The 24,234-nt window shown below is 38.3% G+C and overlaps 2 protein-coding genes across 2 annotated transcripts; both read right to left on the reverse strand.

Moving 5' to 3' along the window:
* Positions 1-11,330: 11,330 nt before the first annotated feature.
* LOC133856736 (uncharacterized) lies at positions 11,331-12,314 on the reverse strand. The gene is made up of 2 exons (XM_062291800.1): positions 12,290-12,314; positions 11,331-11,749 (listed from the first exon to the last, which is right to left on the reverse strand). The coding sequence occupies exons 1-2, from the start codon at positions 12,312-12,314 to the stop codon at positions 11,331-11,333; spliced, it is 444 nt and encodes a 147-aa protein (XP_062147784.1).
* Positions 12,315-16,846: 4,532 nt separating this feature from the next.
* LOC133877340 (adagio protein 3) lies at positions 16,847-23,984 on the reverse strand. The gene is made up of 2 exons (XM_062315610.1): positions 23,674-23,984; positions 16,847-18,722 (listed from the first exon to the last, which is right to left on the reverse strand). The coding sequence occupies exons 1-2, from the start codon at positions 23,949-23,951 to the stop codon at positions 17,117-17,119; spliced, it is 1,884 nt and encodes a 627-aa protein (XP_062171594.1). The 5' UTR covers positions 23,952-23,984; the 3' UTR covers positions 16,847-17,116.
* Between the last annotated feature and the right edge of the window lie 250 nt (positions 23,985-24,234).

Genomic DNA, 24,234 nt, shown 5'->3' on the forward strand with positions numbered 1-24,234 from the left:
GTTCTCAACTTGTGGGTGCGGGTTGAGTCATTGTGGACCACCTGATTAAGTCTAAGTGCACTTAGCCTGGCAAATCTCTAGTGATGGATCACACATGGTGGTTGCACTTGCCATCTCTTTTTCCCATTTTTGTACCTCTAAAATATCTTACTTAAGCCTAGGGTTTGACCCCGTGATTTCTTCAATCTTATCTAACTATCCTTTTTTTTTTTTTTTTTTTTTTTTTTTTTTTTTTTTTTTTTCAATATGGGCATGATCTATTACCTTCGGTCCAACAGTGTGTCGCCCCTAATTATTGTGCAATATATAATAACTTAAGGGCGCTACCACTCTACTTTGATGACATAAATCCAACGAAACTTGCTATTTTTTATTTTTATTGTTTTTTAAAACTATATCCCTCAACAGCGTAACGCTCTCAAAATTACTTAATTAGTAATTACTTGGAGCATCTCCCCCAACTTATTTACCAATGAAATAAGTCAAAGGGATTACTTGGACCCTCTGCCAAAGGGTTAAACAACAAAAGTAGACATCTCTTACCACACAAGATAGCTTTACCAATAAATCACAACACAATGAATAACCAAAGCAAGAACATTAAACATCAAAGCAAAACTTAGCAATATAAAAAATAATCACCCAGTATTTCGGTCGAAGACCGGTTACCAAAAACAAATTCCCCAAAACATTACATAAAACGTCTCAAAACCATAAAGTTATCAAATATAAGAAACACTAAGTCCTTGAGTGAAGTCAGGGTCACAAAACAATCGATAATATCCCCGCAAAAATCCTAAGATTGAATCATAAAGAGGTTGATAATGATCATGCCACAAAATATAACTCAATTCAGGGTCTAGCTCCTCAAAAACCCATCTAGCAAGATCCTCCAATGTCATCTGTTTCCTACTCGACTTCACAAATTTCATCTTCTAATGAACAACCAACTGTAAAACAAGAATGTTTACAAGTGTAAGTCCATGACTTAGTGAGTAAAGCATACATGAAAAATAGATTATAATGCAGTAAACTCAGTATTTCATGAAGAAATAATAAATCAAATACATCTTGTAATAAAATCCTTGTCAAAATAATACCACAGAAGATAAGATACATTATAACTATGATATATGATAACACATGTAATTAAGTCATAGCTAATACTCCATATGATCTATCCGTGTAACGCCCTATGAAATAATTAACTGGTAATTATCCCACGACATACTTCCTTGTCGAATCTCGCTAGAGATAAGACCAAGGAATCGTAGAGCCTTCATTAAAGAGCCTACAACAAAAGACTTTTCTAGTGCAATAAGATACTTAATTTCATATTCACGGTAATAACAATACCAGAGCAAACTAAGAAACATCACAACATAGAGATAATCAACAAATGTCGGTCTCAAACCGATCATCAAGTCAAATATTAAAATATTGTAGGCCAAGTCTGAAGCTGCTAACCATAAACTAAAGATAACCAAGTCTACCGTTCCATTAAAGGATTACAAAAAAATTGATAGTACTCCCAAAGAAATCCCAAAAACATATCATGCAAAGGATTCTAGAAATCATGACACAAATCACCACTTAAAAGTGGGTCTAACTTCTCAAAAATCAACTTAGAGAAGCGGTCCAAAGCTAGCCTCTTGTCTGAATCCCCAACATCCATCATCTAAAGGTTCAACATCTATAAAATATGAATATTTTATGAGTGGAAAATATAAAGTATAAGTCTACAACTTAGTAAGTGAGGATATACAAGGGATTCATGTTATCATATATGTGAACTCAGTTTGTATGTAAAAGACCGACAAACCATAGGCAGTAGTATGCGACATTGCTTCAACAGTTATAAGTCATGTGCATGTAGTATAAATATAAGACACATGATAATTAGCTGAGCATATCATAGTTATACTCCATATGGTTTACTCGAAATATTAACCTATTCTCAGCAGGGTTGGTGCTGTCTCGAGGGACCTGTAGTACAACATTGATGCACCGAATGTTTTGCATACCATCCATCACTAGTAGCCTGACTAAGTTCGACCCTAGGTGATCCAAACCACTAATAGCGTTCGTCTATAGTGACCACAAATTAAACATAGTTGCATTGGTCACGTATAAATCATTGGTACCAAGGCAACTGTAAACTATAGACCATAGGGTATAACCCGTACCATGGTCATCATTCGTATATCGGGTGCCATGTCATACGATGTAATTTAGCCATTATCATTTACATGAATGCATGCTTTCATAAAAAAAAACTCACACGATGCATCAATCCATATTCCAATACCCGTTTACATTAAAATGGAGTTTACATTATCATAAATCATATTTCATGTGAGTTGTAAACATGCATGTTTGATACATGAAATAATCATGCTATAAAAGAATGAATAATTTAAAAAAAAAAAAAAAAAAAACTTAACTACGAGCCATTTTTAGAGTAGACACTTGAACTACCAATTGTAGTAATATGACTCCCCCCCCCCCCCCCTCGAAAACTACCAAAGAGTGTCAAAAATACCCATTTTGTCAAAAAAATTCCTATAATACTCTTGTTGTGTGTCATATATTCAATTAAAAAAATAATGAAATTTAAAACAATTTAAAAATCAAAGAAAAATTAAAAATATTAAAAAAAGGTTAAAAAATTTGAAAAAAAAAAAAAGAGGGGTGGCTCGGTCCGCCAACCACCCCCAAATCGGTCGTAGGGGTGGCTAAGGCCAAAATTTGGCCCGAAGGGGTGGCTCGAGCCACCCCTTCATATATATATATATATATATATTTAATTTTTTTAGTTTTTTTTAATATTTTTTTTATTTTTCTTTGATTTTTAATTTTAATTTTTAAATTGTTTTTAACTTTTATTATTTTTTAATTGAATATATGACATGTGGCAAGGATATTATAGTATGAAGATAAGGATAAGCTATTCTTACACAATTTTGCCAAACGTCGGTCTACTTTTGTCAAACGTTTGGTGTAGTGTATTATTCAATGGTTTTATGTTTAGTCAAACGTTCGGTATACCTTCTGACATAAAGCATGCTGTCTGAACAATGTCATGCGTCATAACATTGAATGTTCGTGACTTTAGCCTCGAACATTCGATGTACTATTGTATCTAATGTTCAGCATCCCTCGTCAAACGTTCGGCTAGGACAGAAAATCAAAAGTCACTTCCTTAACCAACTCTAATACCTTATTAACATTAATAATGTTTTCTTAAACCTAATTAATAGTTGGGGTATTACACACGACCATCAGATTTTGCTTATGGGAACACAACCAATTAGTGTTAGACCTTATCGCTATCTTTACTTTCAAAAAACTGAAGTAGAAAAAATTGTTCCAAAACTTTTTTGAGTCAGGGGTTATTAAGCCTAGTCAAATCCCTTTCTCTTAACCCATTTTGTTAGTAAGGAAGGTGGACGGTAGTTGGCGAATATGTGTTGAATTTAGGGCCTTAAATCAAGACACAATTAAGGACAACTACCATATCTTTGTGCTTGATGAATTGTTGGATGAGCTATTTAGGGCATAGAATTTTTTCCAAGTTGGATTTGAGGTCCGAGTATCATCAAATCTGAGTAAAGCTAGAGCATGTTCTTAAAACCACCTTTAGGATAATGAGGGGCACAACGAGTTCTTAGTGATGCTTTTTGGCCTCACTAATGCTCTCTCTACATTTCAAGCTTTTATGAATGACCTTTTTAAACCTTTTTAAATGAGATTTGTGTTGGTGTTCTTCGTTGATATTTTGGTTTATAGTAGTAATTTGGAGGAACACTTAGACCACCTGAGAACAATTTTAGGTGTGCTACATGCTCACCAGCTCTATGCTAAAGGTTCAAAATGCAGGTTTGGAGTACCAAAAATAGATTACTTAGGCCATTTTAATCTCAAATCAGGGGTGCGGGCAAACACTTCTAAAATGGATTCTATGCTTCAATGGCTAGTCCCACATACCATAAAATCTTTACAAGGCATTTTGGGATTGACTAGATATTATAGAAAGTTCTTCAGGGGATATGGTGTGATTGCGGCTCCCCTGACATTTAAGGAAAAACTCCTTCCATTGGAATAGTAGTGCCACGAAGGCCTTTCTCAAACTCAAACAAGCTATTACCAGCCCACTAGTGTTACGACTCTCCAGACTTTACACAAACATTCACAATTGAATGCGATGCTTGTCGTACAGGCTTAGGGGCTGTTTTGATGCAAGAAAGGCAACCTATAGCTTCCCTAAGTCAGGCCTTGAAGGGACAGTCCTTATTTCTCTCTGCATACGAAAAAGAGCTACTATCCTTTATGATGACCCTTTGTCGCTCAACCAACATATGACACATGTACCTGATAATCAGAGTTACATCTAACAGTGGAATATAATATGATAACAATATGATCATAACGGAAAGCATATCTATAGATAACATTTTTATACAAAAGAGCCAACAATAGTCTACTTGTTTAAGGCTTAACAACATTTACATCATATACCAAAAAAATGGCTACACAAAAGAATAAGTGAAACACAGGTCACAAGCCATATACAAAATATACAAAATAAGGACCCCGTAGTCCAACACATTACAACTATCGTAGTAGGCTTCAGTCGTAATACCCCAGATACAATGCCACTGGATCATCATCCACCTCTAATGTATCTGTAGCCAAACATCTATATGGTTGTAGTGGTGGCCACATCCGTATAGGTGAAAGAATGAATTCACCATCTCAGTATAAAACACACTGAGACTTCAGTGATATTAAACTGACTGAGTTTTCACAAAAAACCAACTTTTCCTTTTTTAGTCTTACGTACACTATAACAGCTACCAATTTTATACACTTTTGTCTTTGCAAACACCTGTAGTTGTTACAGTAAACACAAACTATTAGAAAATATTTAAAGCATACTATATAGCTGAGATTATACAAAAAAATTCCGTTGTTGGAATCATTCTCACCTACTATAATACTTTTGTGATTCAGTGGCTTAGGCTTACATACACATGAGGGCATTCGCATGCACGTAGACCTTAAGTTGGAAAACAATGGCATCTAGTTTAGCTGTACTAAGACATTCACATTTCCTAAAATAGATGACATCATGCCTATACCCATCAGCTTATTGCCTTTGGACGTCAGTGTGATCATGCGAGTACTAGAGCTAAACTCCAATATACAAGCACGTCTTAGCTAAAGAACAACGACAACTCGCATGGTTTTACATAGACATTGGCATCTCTGATTCTAATGCTTACACCCAATAGCTTATTGCATTCGCACGACAACTCGTGTGGTATTACATAAATATTATCATCTCTAATTCAAGGCAATGCAATCATCTACACATTCTCAAACTCAATGTATTTAAACCATGCAACTAGCCAATAGAAATATACGTATGCTCTTGTCCATTAAGACTCATACGCATACTAATACGTCTAGCAAAACTACAATATACATATCATGAAAAACCACACAAACAAACACACCTCAATATATATATATATATATATATATATATATATATATATATATATATATATATATATATATATATATATGCAAGTCCCCAGAGCCCCTGGCCCAAGTAACCGAGTCCCTGGCTCAAGTATCCGAGTCCCAAACTCAAGTATCTCTAAAGATTGAGTAACCATGCATCAATGCAATATGCTCCAAAACAATTTGTGATAACATCACAAAAAATCCACAAACATGTCACAACACCAATCTCTCAAACACCAAATACAGTATTTAAAATTCCCAACTGCATCACACAGTCACGCAATTCATTTTACACTCCACATACAATATTCAATTCTCTAAAATATCATTGATAAGTTTAACATACTCGAAAGTACTCAAATCATCCCAAACAGGTATATTCAACATACAATCAGTTCGGATTTATAAAACAACATATATATTTTGTAAATCTATAATATATAAAAAATAATAGTTTCTAAGTGAGTAGAATATTCATCTTGGTTGCGCGAATATTAGTCCTTTCTAGGTTTCCTAAATAATCCCTAGCAATGTGCCACTGTAAAATTACACATTGCACATTACTTAACATTTTTCTAATATTGGACTCACATTTAACTCTTAAATTGCCCAAGAACTAACCCATGGAAACTCATAGAATTTTCTAGGATTCCAAACACATACTCATAGACCATAGACACTAACTAAATCGAAATAACACTAACCCAAAATATTTGCTTAGGTTTAGACATTAAAAACCACTACCTAAATAAATACCAATAACGATAAACACTAACCCATAAATTATATTCACTTACCTAATCACAATAGGCACTAACCCATTAACATATAGCACTAAAATATTCAAAATAACATTAACGTATAAGAAAATCTTAGGGTTAAACTCCCAAAATACCATCTAAATCAAATATTTATAAATTAGGGTTTAAAAGAACTTACCCAAAAATTTACCAAAACAATGTCTGGTGTTTGGGGAATCTTTGCAAGCTCTAAATAACTCCAAGCCTAAAGAATAATCAAGATTAAACTCATATTTTACAAGATTTAACTAAAAATCTAAAAAATACAAGTTTAACGATTGACCTTAAAAGGATCGTAGAAACGTATATCCAAACGTGTAGATCACGTTCCCGAAGTCGGATTTGAGATTGAACGGGTTAGATTTTCATGGATAAAGATTTTTCTTTGAAAAACCTTGAGGAAAAACAAGAAAATGTGAAGGTGTTTCGGATTGCCGAGAAGAAAAGAGGTGATCTGCCTCTTTAAAACAGGTACAATCTAGACGGGTCCCATTTCCGTCCAAACACACATCATCTGATGCGCTGAAGGGTTGTGCGGCCCTTCCTCTTTCTTTTTCTTTAATTGAGGCGCATGCCTGTGCGCCTCTCTTCCTACTTCTTCTTCTTTTCTTTTTTTTTTTTTAATTTTTTTTTTTTATTATTTATGTCTTTTCTTTGGACTTTGAGTGCGTTTGGGATTGCGATTTCGTAGAGAAAAAGTGCAATTTTAAACCAAATCGCAGAAAATGAACCGTTTGGAAACTGCGTTTTTAAAAAATTGCGATTTGAAAACGCATAAAAGTGCTTATTCAAATCGCAGGCAATGAAGTGCTTTTTTGAAAACGCAGTATTTTAAAAGGCTAATCTGTGATTTTAAATGCTAAATTGCGATTTTACCAAACGCTTAACTGCGTTTTTAAAAATCACTTTTTTTAAATCGCACATTTTAAAATCGCACTTTTTAAACCCAAACGGACCCTTTAAAAATGTTATCTTGCATTTTTAATGACATTAAATTAACTTAACCAATTATTTACTCAAATTTTCCTGGACATTACATCCCTCCCTCCTTTTAAAAATTTCGTCCTTGAAATTAGGACATCAAATCGCTTTACAATCATGCAAACATGCAATTTACATGAAACTAAACACACAATTTGGCATGAATCCAAGAAACACACCTAGTTTCACTCGAACAAGTGGGGTACTTATCCCGCTTCTGCTGCTCCAGTTCCCATGAGACTTCCTAAGCACCGTGATTCCACCACAAAACCTTCACGAGAGGGATGGATTTGGTTCTCAATTGTTGCTATTTGCAATCCAAAATTTGCATGGGCAATTCTTTATATGTCAAATTCGGCTGAATATCAAGAGGCTCGTGATTAATCACCTGAGATGGATCGTGACTAAACTTCCGTAACTAAGAGACGTGAAAAACATCGTGAACGCTCGCCAAATCAGGAGGCATCTTGATCTTGTACGCTAAAGAGCTTCCTTGCTTCAACACTTTGAACGGTCCAACATTTCTTGGACTAAACTTGCTCGTGTTGCCAAAACAGCACACATTCTGCATTGGCAACACCTTGAGATACACAAGATCGCCAATTGCAAACTCTAACTCATGACAATGCTTATCCGCATAGCTTTTCTGTTGACATTGAGCGGTAAGCATGTGCTTTCGGATAAGTGCAATCTTTTCCTTCATTACATGCACTAATTCTGGTCCCAATAACTGTCTCTCACCTACTTCATCACAATACAAAGGCGATCGACATTTGCGCCCATACAACGCCTCATACGGATCCATGCCAATAGTTGCCTAAAAACTGTTGTTATAGGCAAATTCAACTAAAGGAAAATGATGTATCAAACTCCCCTTGAAATTCAACACGCACAGCCTAAGCATATCCTCTAGAGTTTAAATGGTTCTCTCGAATTGGCTGTCGGATTGCAAATGGTATGCTGTGCTAAAGTTCAACTTCATACCTAGAGCACTTTGCAACTTCTCCCAAAACCTTGAAGTGAACCATGGATCACGATACAACACAATGCAAATAAGTACTCCATGAAGTCTCACGATCTCCCGCACATACAAATCTGCTAGCCTTTCCATCAAGTCAGCAATCTTTTTTTTTTTTTTTAATAGATCATCAAGTCAGTAATCTTGATGGGAAGGACATGGGCACTCTTCGTCAACCTGTCAACAATAACCCATATGACATCTTGTCCGCTAGGTGCTTTTGGAAGACCGAAGACAAAATCTATAGCAATCTGATCCCACTTCCACATAGGCACTTCAAGTGGCTTAAGTAACCCTGCAGGTCTCTGATTTTCAGCTTTCACAAGCTGGCAGGAAGGACATTGTGCTACATACTTTGCAATATCCTTCTTCATGCCGTGCCACCAAAATTTCTTCTTCATATCTTAATACATCTTGTTATTGTCTGGTGAACAGTGTACCGTTTCTGGTGAGCTTCATCAAGGATATCTCTCCTCAACTCAGCATCACTTGGAATAACTGTTTTCCCACTGCTTGTCTTCAAAGTCCCACCTGCTGTAAGATAGAACCCATATGTTTCTCCTTATCTGGCCTTATCCCTGAGATCTCGCAACTCAAGATCATCTTCTGGTGCCACTCTGATTCTGTCAACCCTCATAGGTTCAACCACAAATGCTGCCATAATTGGAGGACCTCCTGTCATCACCTCATCAATTTGTACAATGGCAAACTGCTGAGATAGTTGGCCCATAACTTCTTATGGATCTGTCTCATCTTCTCAATACTTTCTACTCAATGCATCAGCTACTATATTGGCTTTAGCAGGATGATAAAACATCTTGCTATCATAATCTTTCAAGGCCTCAAGTCATCTCCTTTGCCTCATGTTTAAGTCTCTTTGTGTGAAAATGTATTTAAGACTTTGGTGATCGGTGTGAATTTCGCACTTCTCACCATAGAGGTAATGTCTCCATATCTTCATTGCATATACAACTGCTGCTAACTTCAAATCATGAGTAGGGTAGTTCTTCTCATGATCTTTCAGTTGTCTTGAAGCATAGGCCACAACCCGACCTTGCTACATAAGTACACATCTCAATTCCTTCTTCGATACATCTGTATAAACAACATACCCAACAGACTCCATGGCAATGTCAACACAGGTGCAGTGACTAATCTGCGCTTCAATTCTTGGAAATTGGGTTCACATCCATCACTCCACACAAATGGAGCATTCTTCCTTGTGAGAGTAGTGAGTAACCCTGACAATGAAGAGAACCCCTCAATGAATCTTTTGTAATACCCTGCTAAGCCCAAGAAGCTACGGATCTTCCGTACACTTGTTAGCCTTTCCCATTCAACTATCGCTCGCACCTTGGCTAGATCTACCACAAGACCATTCTTGTTCACAACATGGCCCAAGAATGATACTTCTTCAAGCCAAAACTCGCACTACTTAAACTTGGCAAACAATCTTCTCTCGCAACTTTTCTAACACTATCTTCAAGTGCTCCTCATGTTTTGCATAATTAGCCGAATAGACCAATATGTCATCAATGAATACTACCACAAAGGAATTCAAGTATTCATAGAATACCTGATTCATCAAGTCCATGAACACAGACGGAGCATTAGTCAATCCGAAAGGCATCACCCAAAATTCATAATGGACCTCGTTCGAATCACTATCTTTGGAATATCTTCTTCTCGCACTTTCAACTGATCGTACCTCAAAAGAAGGTCTATCTTCGAGAATACCGAAACTCCCTTGAATTGATCGAACAAGTCGTCGATCCTTGGTAAAAGATACTCATTTTTTATAGTAACCCTGTTCAACTTGCGGTAGTCTATACACATCTGCATAGACCTGTCATTCTTCTTCACAAACAACATCGACGCTCCCCACAGTGATACACTTGGGCGAATGAAGCCCTAATCAAATAACTCTTGAAGCTATTATTTCAACTCTGTCGGTGCCATACGATAAGGTGTCTTGTGAATAGGCTGAGTCTCCGATACTAAGTCAATGGAGAACTCAACTTCACGATTAGGAGGCAAACCAGTGACTTCAAAGAAAACATCCGAGTAGTGATGCACTACCGGAATGTCTTTCAACTTCGCTTGAGTTTCTGGCTTAGCTTGAACATACACCAAGTAAGCTTGTGCTTCATCTCTAACATTCTTGAGAACTTGAACGGCAAAGAGAAGTGGCGGAATAGACCGCACATAAGACCCACAAAGTGTGAACTCTTTCATGCCATGAGGTCAGAAAGTAACTTCCTGCGGCAATCGATGTTAGCCTCATACTTTGATAGCCAATCCATACCCAGAATGACATCGAAGCCCAACATGCCAAATACCGCTAGCTTCGCTGGCAAAATCCTACCGTCAATCTCTATGGGATAGTTGTCCACACACTTCCTATAAGTGATAGCGTCGCCAACAGGGATGGCCACACATATATTCTGCTCTAATGGTTAGGTTCACTCTACACAACTTCACATATGATGAGGAGATAAACGAGTGTGGAGCACTTGAATCAAACAACACACAAGCAATACTACCAAACAATGGAATTGTACTTGTAACCACGTCGATAGCATTGACCTCCTCTAGAACATTCTCAGGAGTGATAGCATACACTTGTGCTGGTGCTGTAGGCCTAGGCTGATTCATGCTGGCCTAAGACCCTTGACCTCTATTCGCACTTGCCTGTGTGCGCTCCCTCGCAAAATGGCCTGGCTTGCCACAACGAAAGCAGACACCTGTTCTCATACCACATTCTCCCGTATGCTGCTTCCCACACTTATTGCATCGCGGGTAAGTGACATTACCCTGGCTAGCATAAGTGTTCTTCCTTCCCTGTAACCCTGCACTACTACTAGTAGCTTGCTTCTTGGATGGTGGTGCAGTGAAAGTCCCCGCAGACATTGACCGCTTCCGACTAATATAGTCCGCAGCCACTGCCTTGATCCCCTTTTCTGTCATGGTGGCTACATGCACCATTTCAATGTAATCAGTCACCTTGACAAAATGATCCTTTCAAGGATTCGTGGCGCTAAGCCATCGTGAAATCTCTCAGCCTTCAATTCTTCATCCAAAATGAGGTTTGGGGCATACCTTGACAGCCTCTGAAACTCAGTTGAGTATTGCTCAACTAACATTGACCCCTGTTTCAGGTCCTGGAAATTCCTTGCACACTGTTGCCTCTGTGCACGAGGAAAGAAGTTATCATTGAATTCTCGCTTAAAGCATTCCCATGGGATAGGAACACCCTGCCCATATTCCCTAGTGAGGTGCCGCTTTTTGGACTTCCACCAATTCTTGGCCTCACCTCTGAACTTTAGACCTGCATAATCTACCTTCTGTTCCTCCGTGCAACGTAATGAGTCAGCTAAGTCCTCGTGGGAGGTGATCCAATCGTCAGCTGCTATAGGCCCTTCATTTCCATAGAATTTAGGCAAGTTTCATTTAACAATGAAATATAACATGATATCAATATAATCATAACGAAAAGCATATCTATAGATAACCTATTGTTTATACAAAAAAGTCATCAATAGTCTATCTATTTAAGGCTTAATAACATTTACATCATATACCAAAAAAATGGCTACACAAAAGAATAAGTGACACGCAGGTCACAAGCCATATACAAAATATACAAAATAAGAACCCCATAGTCCAACACATTACAACTGTCGCGGTAAGCTTCAGATGTAATACACCAGATACAACACCACTAGATCATCCTCCACCTCTAATGTACCTGCAGCCAAAGGAACAACATCTATACAGTTGTGATACTGGCCACATCCGTTTAAGTGAAAGAATGAGTTCACCGTCTCAGTATAAAACATACCAAGACCTTAGTGATATTAAACTGACTGAGTTTTCACAAAGAACCAACTTTTTCTTTTTTAGTCTTACGTACACTATAACAGCTATCAATTTTATACACTTTTGTCTTTGAAAACACCTGTAGCTGATACAATAAACACCATCTATTAGAAAACATTTAAAGCATACTATACAGTTAAGATTATATATAGAAATTCCGTTGTTGGAAATAACTATATACATTCTCACCTACTATAATACTTTTGTGATTCAGTGGCTTAGGTTTACATACACACGAGGGCATTCGCATGCACGTAGACCTCAAGTTGGAAAACAATGGCATCTAGTTTAGCTGTACTAAGACATTCACATTTCCTAAAATAGATGACACCATGCCTACACCCATCAGCTTATTGCCTTTGGACATCAGCGTAATCATTCGAGTACTAGAGTTAAACTCCAATATACAAGCACGTCTTAGCTAAAGAACAACGACAACTCGCATGGTTTTAAATAGATATTGGCATCTCTGATTCTAATGCTTACACCCAATAGCTTATTGCATTTGCACGACAACTCGCGTGGTATTACATAGACATTATCATCTCTAATTCAAGGCAATGCAATCGTCAACGTACCCTCAAACTTAACTCAAACTTAATGCATTTAAATCATGGAACTAGCCAATAGAAATATACGTATGCTCTTGTCCATTAAGACTCATACGCATACTAATACGTCTAGCAAAACTACAATATACATATCATGAAAAACCACACAAACAAACACACCTCAATATATATATATATATATATATATATATATATATATATATATATATGCAAGTCCCCAGAGCCCCTGGCTCAAGTAACCGAGTCATAAACTCAAATAGCCGAGTCCCTGACTCAAGTATCTCCAAAGATTGAGTAACCATGCACCAATGCAATATGCTCCAAAACAATTTGTGATAACACCCCAAAAAATCCATAAACATGTCACAACACCAATCTCTCAAACACCAAATACAGTATTTAAAATTCCCAACTGCATCACATAGTCACGCAATTCATTTTACACTCCACATACAATATTCAATTCTCCAAAATATCATTGATAAGTTTAACGTACTTGAAAGTACTCAAATCATCCAAAACAGGTATATTCAACATACAGTCGGTTCGGATTTATAAAACATATATATTTTGCAAATCTATAATATATAAAAAATAATAGTTTCTAAGTGAGTAGAATATTCATCTTGGCTGCGCAGATATTAGTCCTTTCTAGGTTTCCTAAATAATCCATAGCAATGCGCCACTGTAAAATTACACGTTGCACATTACTTAATATTTTTCTAATATTAAACTCACATTTAACTTTTAAATTGCCCAAGAACTAACCCATGGAAACCCATATAATTTTCTAGGGTTCCAAACACATACTCATAGACCATAGACACTAACTAAATCGAAATAACACTAACCCAAAATATTTGTTTAGGTTTAGACATTAAAAACCACTACCTAAATAAATACCAATAACGATAAACACTAACCCATAAATTATATTCACTAACCTAATCACAATAGGCATTAACCCATTAACATATAGCATTAACATATTCAAAATAACATTAACCCATAAAAAATCTTAGTGTTAAACTCCCAAAATACGATCTAAATCAAATATCCATAAATTAGGGTTTAAAGGAACTTACCCAAAAATTTACCAAAACAATGTCCGGTATTTGGGGAATCTTTGCAAGCTCCAAATAACACCAAGCTTAAAGAATAATTAAGATTAAACTCATATTTTACAAGATTTAACCAAAAATCTCAACAAAAAAAAAAAAAAAAAAGTTTTAACGATTTACCTCAAAACGATCGATAAAAACGTAGATTTAAGCATGTAGATCACGTTCCTGAAGTCGGATTTGAGATTGAACGGTTAGATTTTCGTGGATAAAGGTTTTTCTATGAAAACCCTTTAGGAAAAAACAAGAAAAGGTGAAAGGGTTCCGAATTGCTGAGAAGAAAAGAGGCGATCTGTCTCTTTAAAATAGGTGTTGTCCGGAAGGGTCCCATTTCTGTCCGGACGCACATCATCTGATGCGTTGAAGGGTTGTGCGGCCCTTCCTCTAAGTGCGCCTCTCTTCCTACCTCTTTCTTTTTTAAAAAAAAAAAATATATATATATATATATATATATATATATATATATATATATATATATATATATATATATATATATATTTCTTTTCTTTTCTTTTCCTTTTTCTATTTCTTTTCTATTTTCTATTTTCTATTTTTTTTTTCTTTGGACTTTAAAAATGTTCTCTTGCATTTTTAAAGACACTAAATTAACTTAACTAATTATTTATTCAAATTTTATACTTCAATTATTAAATAATGTTCTGAACATTACATCCTTGGTCAAGACAGTCCAAAAATGGAGACCCTATTTGCTAGGGCTGCCCTAAAGTGAAATCTAATCAGCGATCACTTAAGTTTCTTCTAGAACAGAAGGTGGGAACCGTATCACAACAGAGGTGGAGTCCAAACTCCTTGGATATGAATTTGTGATTGAATACAACAAGGAGAAAGAGAACCGCGTGGTGGATGCTCTATCAAAGAAGTTTAAAGAACCATCAGATCATGAGGATTTGTGAATTTCCCTGATCTTTTTCCATACCCCCAACCTGGGTAGAGGAGTTGAAGGCATCTTACTTACAAGATCTAGACACAAAAGAATTATTGCTTAACTTACAACAAGGCCAGCTACCTAAGGGATATTCCTTGCAAAAAGGTCTAATTTTGAAAATGAGGAGAATTTGGATAGTTAGAAATTTACCCTTCCAGCTACAGCTATTAGATTGCATTCACTCTAATCCAACATCTGGTCATTTTGGTTATCAGAAGACTATACATAGGGCAAAGGCAGATATTGGAAGGCGATGCGCAAGGACATCAAGAATTTGTAAAAGAATGGGTTGTGTGTCAACTAAATAAGCATGAAACTACCCATCCAGCTGGGTTACTACAACCACTCCCTGTACCCACCCAAGTCTAGTCTGACATCTCCATGGATCTCATCGAGGGATTACCTCTCCCTCATGGTTCCACTGTCATCTTAGTTGTGGATAGGTTTACCAAATATGGTCATTTCCTTTCTCTTTCTCACCCCTGTAAAGCTTCTAAGGTGGCTCAAATTTTCTTGGCCAATGTTCTTAAGTTACATGGTATGCCCGAGACAATAGTTTCTGACGAGGACCCTATCTTTACTAGCTCCTTTCGGAGAAAGTTGTTTCATCTTCAAGGTATCTCTCTCGCATTTAGCTCTGCCTATCATCCCCAATCGGATGGCCAAGTAGAGGCGTTAAACAAATGTCTAGAGACCTACCTAAAATGCTATGCTGGAGCTAAACCTAAAGAGTGGAGTGTCTGGTTATCCCCGGCGGAATGGTGGTACAATACAACAAACCATTCCTTTACTGGATTTATCCCTTGAGGTCGTGTATAGGTACTCTCCACCTTCTTTATTGTCCTCTGTTCTTGGAACATTTGAAAACATTACAGTTGATATACAGTTAAAAGATCGAAACACAGTTATCAATCTTCCTAACGAACATCTCCAGCAGGCTCAAAATCGCATGAAGTAACAAGCAGATAAACATCATAGAAAAATGGAGTTTCAAGAAGGGTTCTAGATTTACCTCTGTGTACAACCTTACCATCAGAAATCGATTGCCATGCGTAAGAACTTAAAATTATCTCCAAGATTTTTCGGGACAACAAATTTTGAAGAATATCGGCACTACCTCATGCAGATCAAAACGGGGAAATTAGATCTGAACCAGAGGCTATTCTGGATAGACGTATGATCAAGAAGAACCGCATAGCTCTTACGGAGGTATTCATTCAGTAGAAGGGAGCCCAGCCCCCATGGAAGATGATACCAGGGAGAGCCTCTAGAAGTTGCGTACTCAATACCCTCACCTTGTGGGCAAGGTGCTTTGAAGAGGGGAAACTTGTTATGGGTGTATGACACAGGTGCCTTGGCTATGCCCTATATCAGTGATTCAATGCCAGAGTAGACAAAAGGTAGAGGAAGGGTGAAGCGTGTGATTCAAAACCAGACAACGGTTTAACTCTAACTTGCGGTTCAGTTAACTCTTACATTTTGTATTCTATTATCATACCTGCGTTTTATGTTGATATTGTAACCGAATTGGGTCTATATGTAAAGATTACCCAAACGGGTAGAGAAAAGTAAGAATCAAAATAGCTGAATTTGTCTGTACTCTCTGGAGATCGAGAATCTCGAATAGCTCTTATATTTCTAAAATACTGCATCTGGAATTATTAATACATCATCTCTTATTTTACAATCCATATCAGTCCATGCTCATTATATAATCAATCCAAAATAGACTACAAAAAAGAAAACCCCTTGCAGCCTCGATGTTGAATCCTTCCCGAACTACTTGGACTTGGAATTTAGTCTTATTCAACCATTTGACATGAGCTGATGAACATAAGAAGTGAATGGAGTGATTTTGATCAGTTTTCAAAGTGAGCGATCGAAGAAATACAACCATCGTTTCAACTTGGTGTCATATTTGAACAGTAGCCATTGTATTTTAGAAACAACCATCATAACATCTTGAAGACGAGTCACTTGGACTCAATAACGCAATGTTTGGGAATACAAGCATCAAACATATACATTAGTATTGTATGTTCACATTTTACAACAGTCAAAACAAGTAAGAAAAGCGACATTTCTAATGAACAATACATTAAAAAAAAAAAAAAAATTAATCATAGACCACGTCGGATTGTAGTTTACAAGTAAAAAAATGTAGGAGGAGGTACCTTAACTAGCACAGAAAATGAAGTAAAATATTCATCCGGAAGAATTGGTGCTGATCTCAAGTCCTTTGGTAATTTGGGCAACTGATAATTACATTACACGTCTGAGTCCTGTCTGCTTGCTAAGCACAACTCATGCAATTCATTAAGTATCCATTCCTCCCCCGTATGCCCACCCAATACTAGGACTCTAGTCCCTCCAACCACACAAGTGCTATGACCCCAAGCAAATTTAGGTGGTTGTCCAGGAACATTGAGTATCCTCCATGATGGTTTCTCATCAGAAGGATCCAAAAGGAAGAGCTGTGAAGGAGAATGAAGCCCAGCCATTGAACCACCAAAAATGATAATCCTCCCACAAGGCATGCTGACAGCAACATGATCAAGTCTAGGAGGAGGAACCACAGCACTCTGGCTGCCTATGCCAGTGAATTCACTACACTCCAGTTGCCTCCACCGAGGCTCTTCATCTTCTAAATCAATACTGTAAGCCTCACCTGATCGCAACCGCAAGTTCCCACTCTTGGCAAGTCCACCAAACATAAGAATTTTGGTCTTTCCATAAACTGAAAGTGAATGCCCCAACCTAGGGGGAGGAGCCCACGACGTCGGAATCTCTCTCCACATTGGTTTGTTCGTAGTGAGATCCAACAAGAATGTGTCACTAAGAAGTACCCCTGCATCTGTGCATCCACCTGAGACAACCAATTTAGAACCTTCTATTATGCAAGAGCTATGCCAAGATCTAGGGAGAGGCGGAGTTCCACCAGAGACTTCTCTCCATGTTGGCTGTTTGGCATCCAAGTCAAGAACAAAAACATCATTGAGCAATCCTTCCCGCCCACATCCTCCAAAAACCACTAGCCAAGAATCATTTAAGCATGAGAGAGTGTGACCCCAGCGCCCTGGTGGGGATGATTTCACACTCATCCTACGCCACTCTGGATTTGCAGCATCAAGATTGAGAACAAACGTGTCATCCATTGGCTGCATATCAACTCCTTCCCCTCCAAACAATACAAGTCGATTACCTGCTGCACAAGCACTGAAATTGCATCGTGAAGGCTCTACTGCACCCCCAACTGTCAGTTTTCTCCAACACACAGCCTCTAGAGTAGTCAGTTCCCTGGTTAGACGCCCCCACCCTAACTTCTTAGTCATCAGTTCCAATGTACCTGTAACTTCTCTTCCCCATGCATTTTGACATACCATCTTCCTCACATGCTCATTCTTTGTCAATTTACGAATCCTTCTGCAGACAGACCCAATGGATGCCACATCCCTTGGTGTCAAGCGCGATAAAATGTTGTGAGCCAAGACTTCATCTGAGAGCTGAAGAATTCCACATAATCCTTGATCCTGGCAGAATGGTGATTCTCCACTCATTGCAGAATATTTGCCTGACTGATCAAACTGCTGATTGCAAGTCTCTTTGAAAACTGGATATGATACACGGTTCAGATCTATTTTCGCTTCAGAAAAGACTTGAATACCAATTAAGTGTGTGATAGTTCCATCATCATCGTGTATAGGTACAATTCTTAGCCTGTTCACCATGGGAGTGCCATCCTTCCTGAAATTGAGGAGCTCACCTTGGAATGCAATACCTTCCTCGAGACATCTTCTAATCTCAGAAACAACAACAGGATCTACCAAAGGGTGCCGCCGTTGAGCATGAGGATCCCGATATTGCAAAAACCGACTGCAACATAAAAAATAATAAATAATAAAAAATAAAAAATAAAAATAAAAAACCTCTAATATGTCAACAGAGATTACTTGCAACTTACAATTATAAGAGCAGACGACCACATGATCAAAATGCTGATAAAATCAGAAACATAATTTTGAATACCTTATGACTTTACAGACATGTGAATGAAAATTGAATAAATTATAAAATAAATAAATAAATTTTTTTTAAAAAAAACCTTCACTAAAGACAGAGAAGAGAACATCAGAATAATCCATTGAATCGGTAGCTGATACACAGAAATACAAAGTTCCACATAATATCTTGGATATGAGTTCCTGCAGAAGGTAATAGTCTTCCTTTTTATAACTGAGGATATTATAGACGAACTTTAATTGCTTTAAAGGAAAATCTTCAGAGAAACTACACAGTGGCAAAAAGTGATAATCCGTACGCCAACATATCAATTGAATTCCAGGTGTTAAAAATGGTGAGCAAAACTGAAGACCACTGTGAATTTCTTAAATGAAATATGTATTTCGGATCTAATTGGAAACTAGACACAAGAGCCAGTCCGGGAAGAATGCACATGGGATGGCCACCCCCTCCCTCCATTTAACCTGCCCCCACTCTCCATTCGAATTTTGAATACAATCCTATAGCACTGCTCCGCATGCTAGCCACCATTATTAGTGGCTTCAAAACAGGATATCACTGCTTCAAAGTCCGGTGATTGTCCACACCATGGGCAGAATCTTCTGTGTTGAATCGAAGTCATTCGAATTTTTATTAGATTCAGGGGGTAAATCTTTATGTCTCAAGATTATCAAGCGGGGTTTAGGCTGTCCGCTCTGTTTGTTTGGGTCATGAACGCATTTTTTGGCTTCTGTCGACGATAGAGGAGGTAGCAAGTTCAGCAAACAATAAGGGCTTCTTTCAGAAAATCAGAACCGCATACAACGTCATCATTTGTCAAAGATGCTACAATGTTCACGGGGCTTATTTGGCCATCGAGGAGGGAGGCGGGGGATTATTCTGCTCCCTGAAGGCAGAGAGAAGGCGTGGCATTGGGAAGGCGCTGTGTTTCCTGTTGGAACCATACCTCACCATGAAACAACTTCCTCTGGCATTTCATGGAGATCCCTCCATTGGCAAGTCATTCATGCAGACAGCTCTGGCTGTTAAAACCCCATGCAGTCCTGAAATTCTTGTTGGAGCTCCTGCCCTTGGTGCTAAGTCGAGCTCAGATACAGCACCAATGGCAGATGGCAAGTACATCTGGACAAAACCAGAAGCGGCCATGCAAACTCACAGCACCAGGAAACAGTTCCCTCTGGCTTCTCATGGCGATCCCTGCGTTGGCATGCCCTTCACTCAGTCTGTCTGGTGTGCTAAAACTCCATTCATTCCTGCAACTCTTGGTGGAGATATTGGTTCTGGTGCGACGTCGAGCTCGAATGCTGTGTCAATGGCGGATGGCCTGAACATGAGGACAAAACAACATACACATTCTGTTACGCTCAAGAAGGACGAGGATTTCCATTACAAATTTCATTCTTGCCCACGTCACACAATTTCTGGAGCCAGTGTTAGCATAGAGACAAAAGAGCGAGACAAAGGGGGAGGTAGCAAAACGGCTGGGGCAGCCCTTTCCCCCGCTTGGAAGATCCTCAAGTCCCTCAAGGACAGCTGTCGCCCTTTCCTGGGTAGCAAATTACAAATCATTGTGGATGGGAAGGGGCTGAGACACGTGAGCTGGAAGACATCACGTGTAACCCAAATTTGGAGAAAAAACGGGCAGGGGCTTGATAAGTTGGATTCGGTGGTTTCTTCTAGAACAAGCCTAGGCCTCTCTTTAGGCCAGTCAGACCTTTGGGCTCCCATAGTACTAAGACAAGGTTCTTCTTCCTTGGGCCAGCCCTCAGTCTCTTATGCCACCAGCGTGGAGCCTAATGCTTTGGGCTCATTCTCTGTTTCTGACCCACATCAGAGCTTTCCCTACTTCTTGGAACAGGTTCTTCCCACTTCTAGTGAGGCTGGCCCTCAAGCCCACAACTCCCAACCTCACCTGGTTTCCGATTCTTTCACCTCAACGGTAAGCTTTGGGTCGAGGACGAAGCCGGCCAATATGTCTTCGTATACAGTAATCCTTTCGGCGTTATCTCTGGTGAGCTATGGTTTGGTGGAGAAGCTCACACCTGCGAGCTTGGAAGTGTTTCAGCATGCGAATATTCTCAGTTGTAATATCCCTTCTCTTTAGTTGCATTACTTGGGTCTTCCTCTAGGTGCTCCATTCAAATCTAAAGCCATTTGGGATCGGGTGGTTAAGAAAATTGAAAAAAAGGCTAGCGAGTTAGAAGAAGATTAACTTGTCCAAGGGAGGACACCTTACTCTCATCAAGAGTATGCTTTCAAATATTCCCACTTATTCTATCTCTCTTTCCCCTACCAGCTGGCATAGCCAAAAGAATTGAGCGTTTTCATAGAGATTTTCTGTGGGACAATCCAGGAGGGGAACACAAATTGCATTTGGTAAACTGGAAGACTGTTTGCTCCCCAATTGCCAGAGGGGGATTAGGTTTTAAAAACCTTACTTTGTTTAACAAATCTCTGCTTGGTAAATGGCTTTGGAGGTTCGGGAATGAAAAAGATTATTTATGGAGGCAGGTGATTGCTTCGAAGTATGGGATCCAGAGAAGGGGTGGTGCTGTGAAAATGCACGAGGTTCTTATGGGGTTAGTCTCTAGAGGTATATTAAGAAAAATTTGGGGAGCTTTTTCAAATTATATTTCTTATGAGGTTGGGGATGGCCTTTGCATCTGTTTCTGGAATGATATTTGGAGCAATGATAGTGCTATAAAGTGTTCTTTTCCAGAATTCTTTTCCTTAGCTCATAACAAGAAGGCTTTGGTTTCAGGGTACATAGATCGCTCCAATCCACACACCCTTTGAAATCTTAATGTCATTCGAGGTGTTCATAATTGGGAAAATTGAATCTCTGGATTCTTTTCTCACTCTTTTATACTATATGAACCCACTTCCGGGAGCTATGGATAGCATGGTGTAGACTCCTTCCGGCATGGTTTTGGAATAAAAAACTACTACACTATGTTAACTTCTCCAAGCAATGAAGAGCCTAGTTCATTTCCTTGGAAAAGCATTTGAAAGGCGAAGGACCCTCCGCGCATTACTTTCTTCTTATGGGCCACAGCTTTGAGTAGAATCCTCACGGTGGACAATCTTAGAAGGCGGGGGTTTCAGTTGATTAATTGATGTTGCCTTTGTAAGAAGGATGAGGAAACTATTAATCATCTTCTCCTCCATTGTGAGTTTTCTGTTGATATCTGACACTTAGTGCTTAACAGCTTTGGGGTCTCTTGGATCACACCTGGTAACGTGCCTCAACTTCTCCATTGTTGGAAGTTCCTTGGGCATGGACATCCTAGAGAAGCTATCTAAAAAATTATTACCGCCCTCATCATGTGGAGCATTTGGAGAGAAAGGAACCGTCAACTCTTGAGGATAGTAAGTCCTATGTGCTACTTCTTAAATCCTCCTTGAGATCTCTTCTGGATGGGGCCCTTGCTCATGTTCCTAACTTCTCTTAAGGGAATTTGATAGATCTGATTTGTTTTCTAAATTGTAACAGCAGCTAGTTCTTGGTGCTCTTGTACGGCAGCTAGTTTTTCAGTGCTCTTGTTTTCTTGTATACTCTTCATGTACGAGGAATTTCCTTTTTCTTCAACAAAAATTATTATCATTCATAAAAATAAAAATAAAATAAAAAAAAAGGGCGGACAACAACCTAAAAAAGCATTCGCAACTAATTGGTATAAAGAGGAAGCCAAAGTCAAATCATAAGTATATCAGCTTCTACAACAGCTCTACCAAGCTAACAACACTGCAACTACTCAACATGTCAAAGTGTCGAATTGGGCTGACCATGCAAGTAGTAAAGAGATGGTTTTATTTAAATTTAATTTTATGAAATTTTAGGAGTATTGTATTTCTGTGATATTTGGTTTCTAGAATGGATGTAATTTTGGTCCATGGGGTTATATTGCAATTTTCTTAGGTTATTGGGTGTTTTATTTATCGAATTTGGGTTTAGTGGTCAAAGTTCATGAATCCAATTCCTATTAAAGTCAGATATTAGTCATCTATTTATATAAATGTAATGTTTTATACTCGATAGAGAATATGTTTTACTATGATGGAGGCTAATAAAACATACCCATAGAACCCATAGAACCAGATTTGTTTTCCTAAGTTAAATTCCACAACCACAAAACAGATCGCATTTTCTAACTTTTTCTCATCTGTTTGAGCTCCAAAGGGTACCCATTTTATTACCCCATAATTGAAACTTAACCTGGTCAGCCTTTTCCACTCCAAAACCGGAACCCAACCAAACCTAATTTTCCTCAAATGACAGCTGCCAGGAATGATTCATGCAACCAAACTGTTACTAGTCACTTTCATCCTTCAAGATTCAATCTTTCCAAGTCTAAATGGATATTTCCAGCCATTAGACCCATTGCCACATATATTGTTAGACGTTAAGCCAACTAATATTTGCTTTTCTATTTGCACCAGAGCAATTTCTCATTTCAACAAGTCTAAAACTTCTGGCAATTTAAGCTTAATACAGCTAGCTAACAATTATTATTGATTTTTTCATATCAACTTCACTAATTGCTCCTTCGCTTAGCAACATTGTTAACCAGGTATGCTCATTCATCTTTGACATTCGAGAAATCCCAGCACTGCTCCACATTCCCAAGTAAAAACGATACGAACAAATCGTAGCGAATACATTTGAGATTGGAAACCATGACAACAATTTTATCAGACATAAAAATATACATCCCTACAACCCAGATGTTATAGCTAATTCACATTAACCAAGCGCTGGAACAAGAATACGAAACGCTACATAAATCGAGGAAACACTCCTTACCAGTTCCGACCGAGGATCTCGTCGGCGCGGTAGCCGGTGCAGATCTCGAAGACTTTGTTTACGTAAATGAGTGGAAAATCAGGCTCCAGAAAATCGGAGACCACGAAAGACGTGGGCGCCATGGGGTAGAAGAGCTCTGGCTTCAGCGGAAGCTCGCTTTCCTCGTCATCTTCTTCTTCTTCTTCGACGGCCTCAAGCTCTTCCTCTCTGACGCATTTCAGTCTCTTCCCTGAGCTCCGAACTTCCTTCTCTTCTCGTTGCTCCTTTGCCATGGCCATTCTGATTATGCTCTCTCTTTCTCGCTCTGTGTCTCAAGATGGCTGTGACACAGCTCTGTGCAGGACATATATATCTGGACAGTCTCCGATGAAAATGCCCCATTTGAGTACCTTAATTACCACAGCACCACCGGGTATAAAACCAGTTTTCTTTTTTAAAAAAAAAACAAAATTAAACACCCAATTTTAAAATAATCCCTAAATTTGCGAGTGATGACCCATCAAATTATAAAAGTGGGCCAAAAAAGATCATTTTTATCGAATATTTTTATAATATCTTTAT

The sequence above is a fragment of the Alnus glutinosa genome, chromosome 1 (assembly GCF_958979055.1).
Source record: "Alnus glutinosa chromosome 1, dhAlnGlut1.1, whole genome shotgun sequence".
Classification (NCBI taxonomy): Eukaryota; Viridiplantae; Streptophyta; class Magnoliopsida; order Fagales; family Betulaceae; genus Alnus; species Alnus glutinosa.

Excerpts from the sequence above, each read along its gene's own strand:
- LOC133856736 (XM_062291800.1), bottom strand. The coding sequence starts at position 12,314 with ATGGTGTTTATTGTATCAGCTACAG. Across the intron at positions 11,750-12,289 it reads GTTTATTGTATCAGCTACAG|GGCCTATAGCAGCTGACGAT; the intron begins GTGTTTTCAAAG and ends ATGGAAATGAAG.
- LOC133877340 (XM_062315610.1), bottom strand. The coding sequence starts at position 23,951 with ATGGCCATGGCAAAGGAGCAACGAGAAGAGAAGGAAGTTCGGAGCTCA. Across the intron at positions 18,723-23,673 it reads GAGATCCTCGGTCGGAACTG|TCGGTTTTTGCAATATCGGG; the intron begins GTAAGGAGTGTT and ends TTTATGTTGCAG.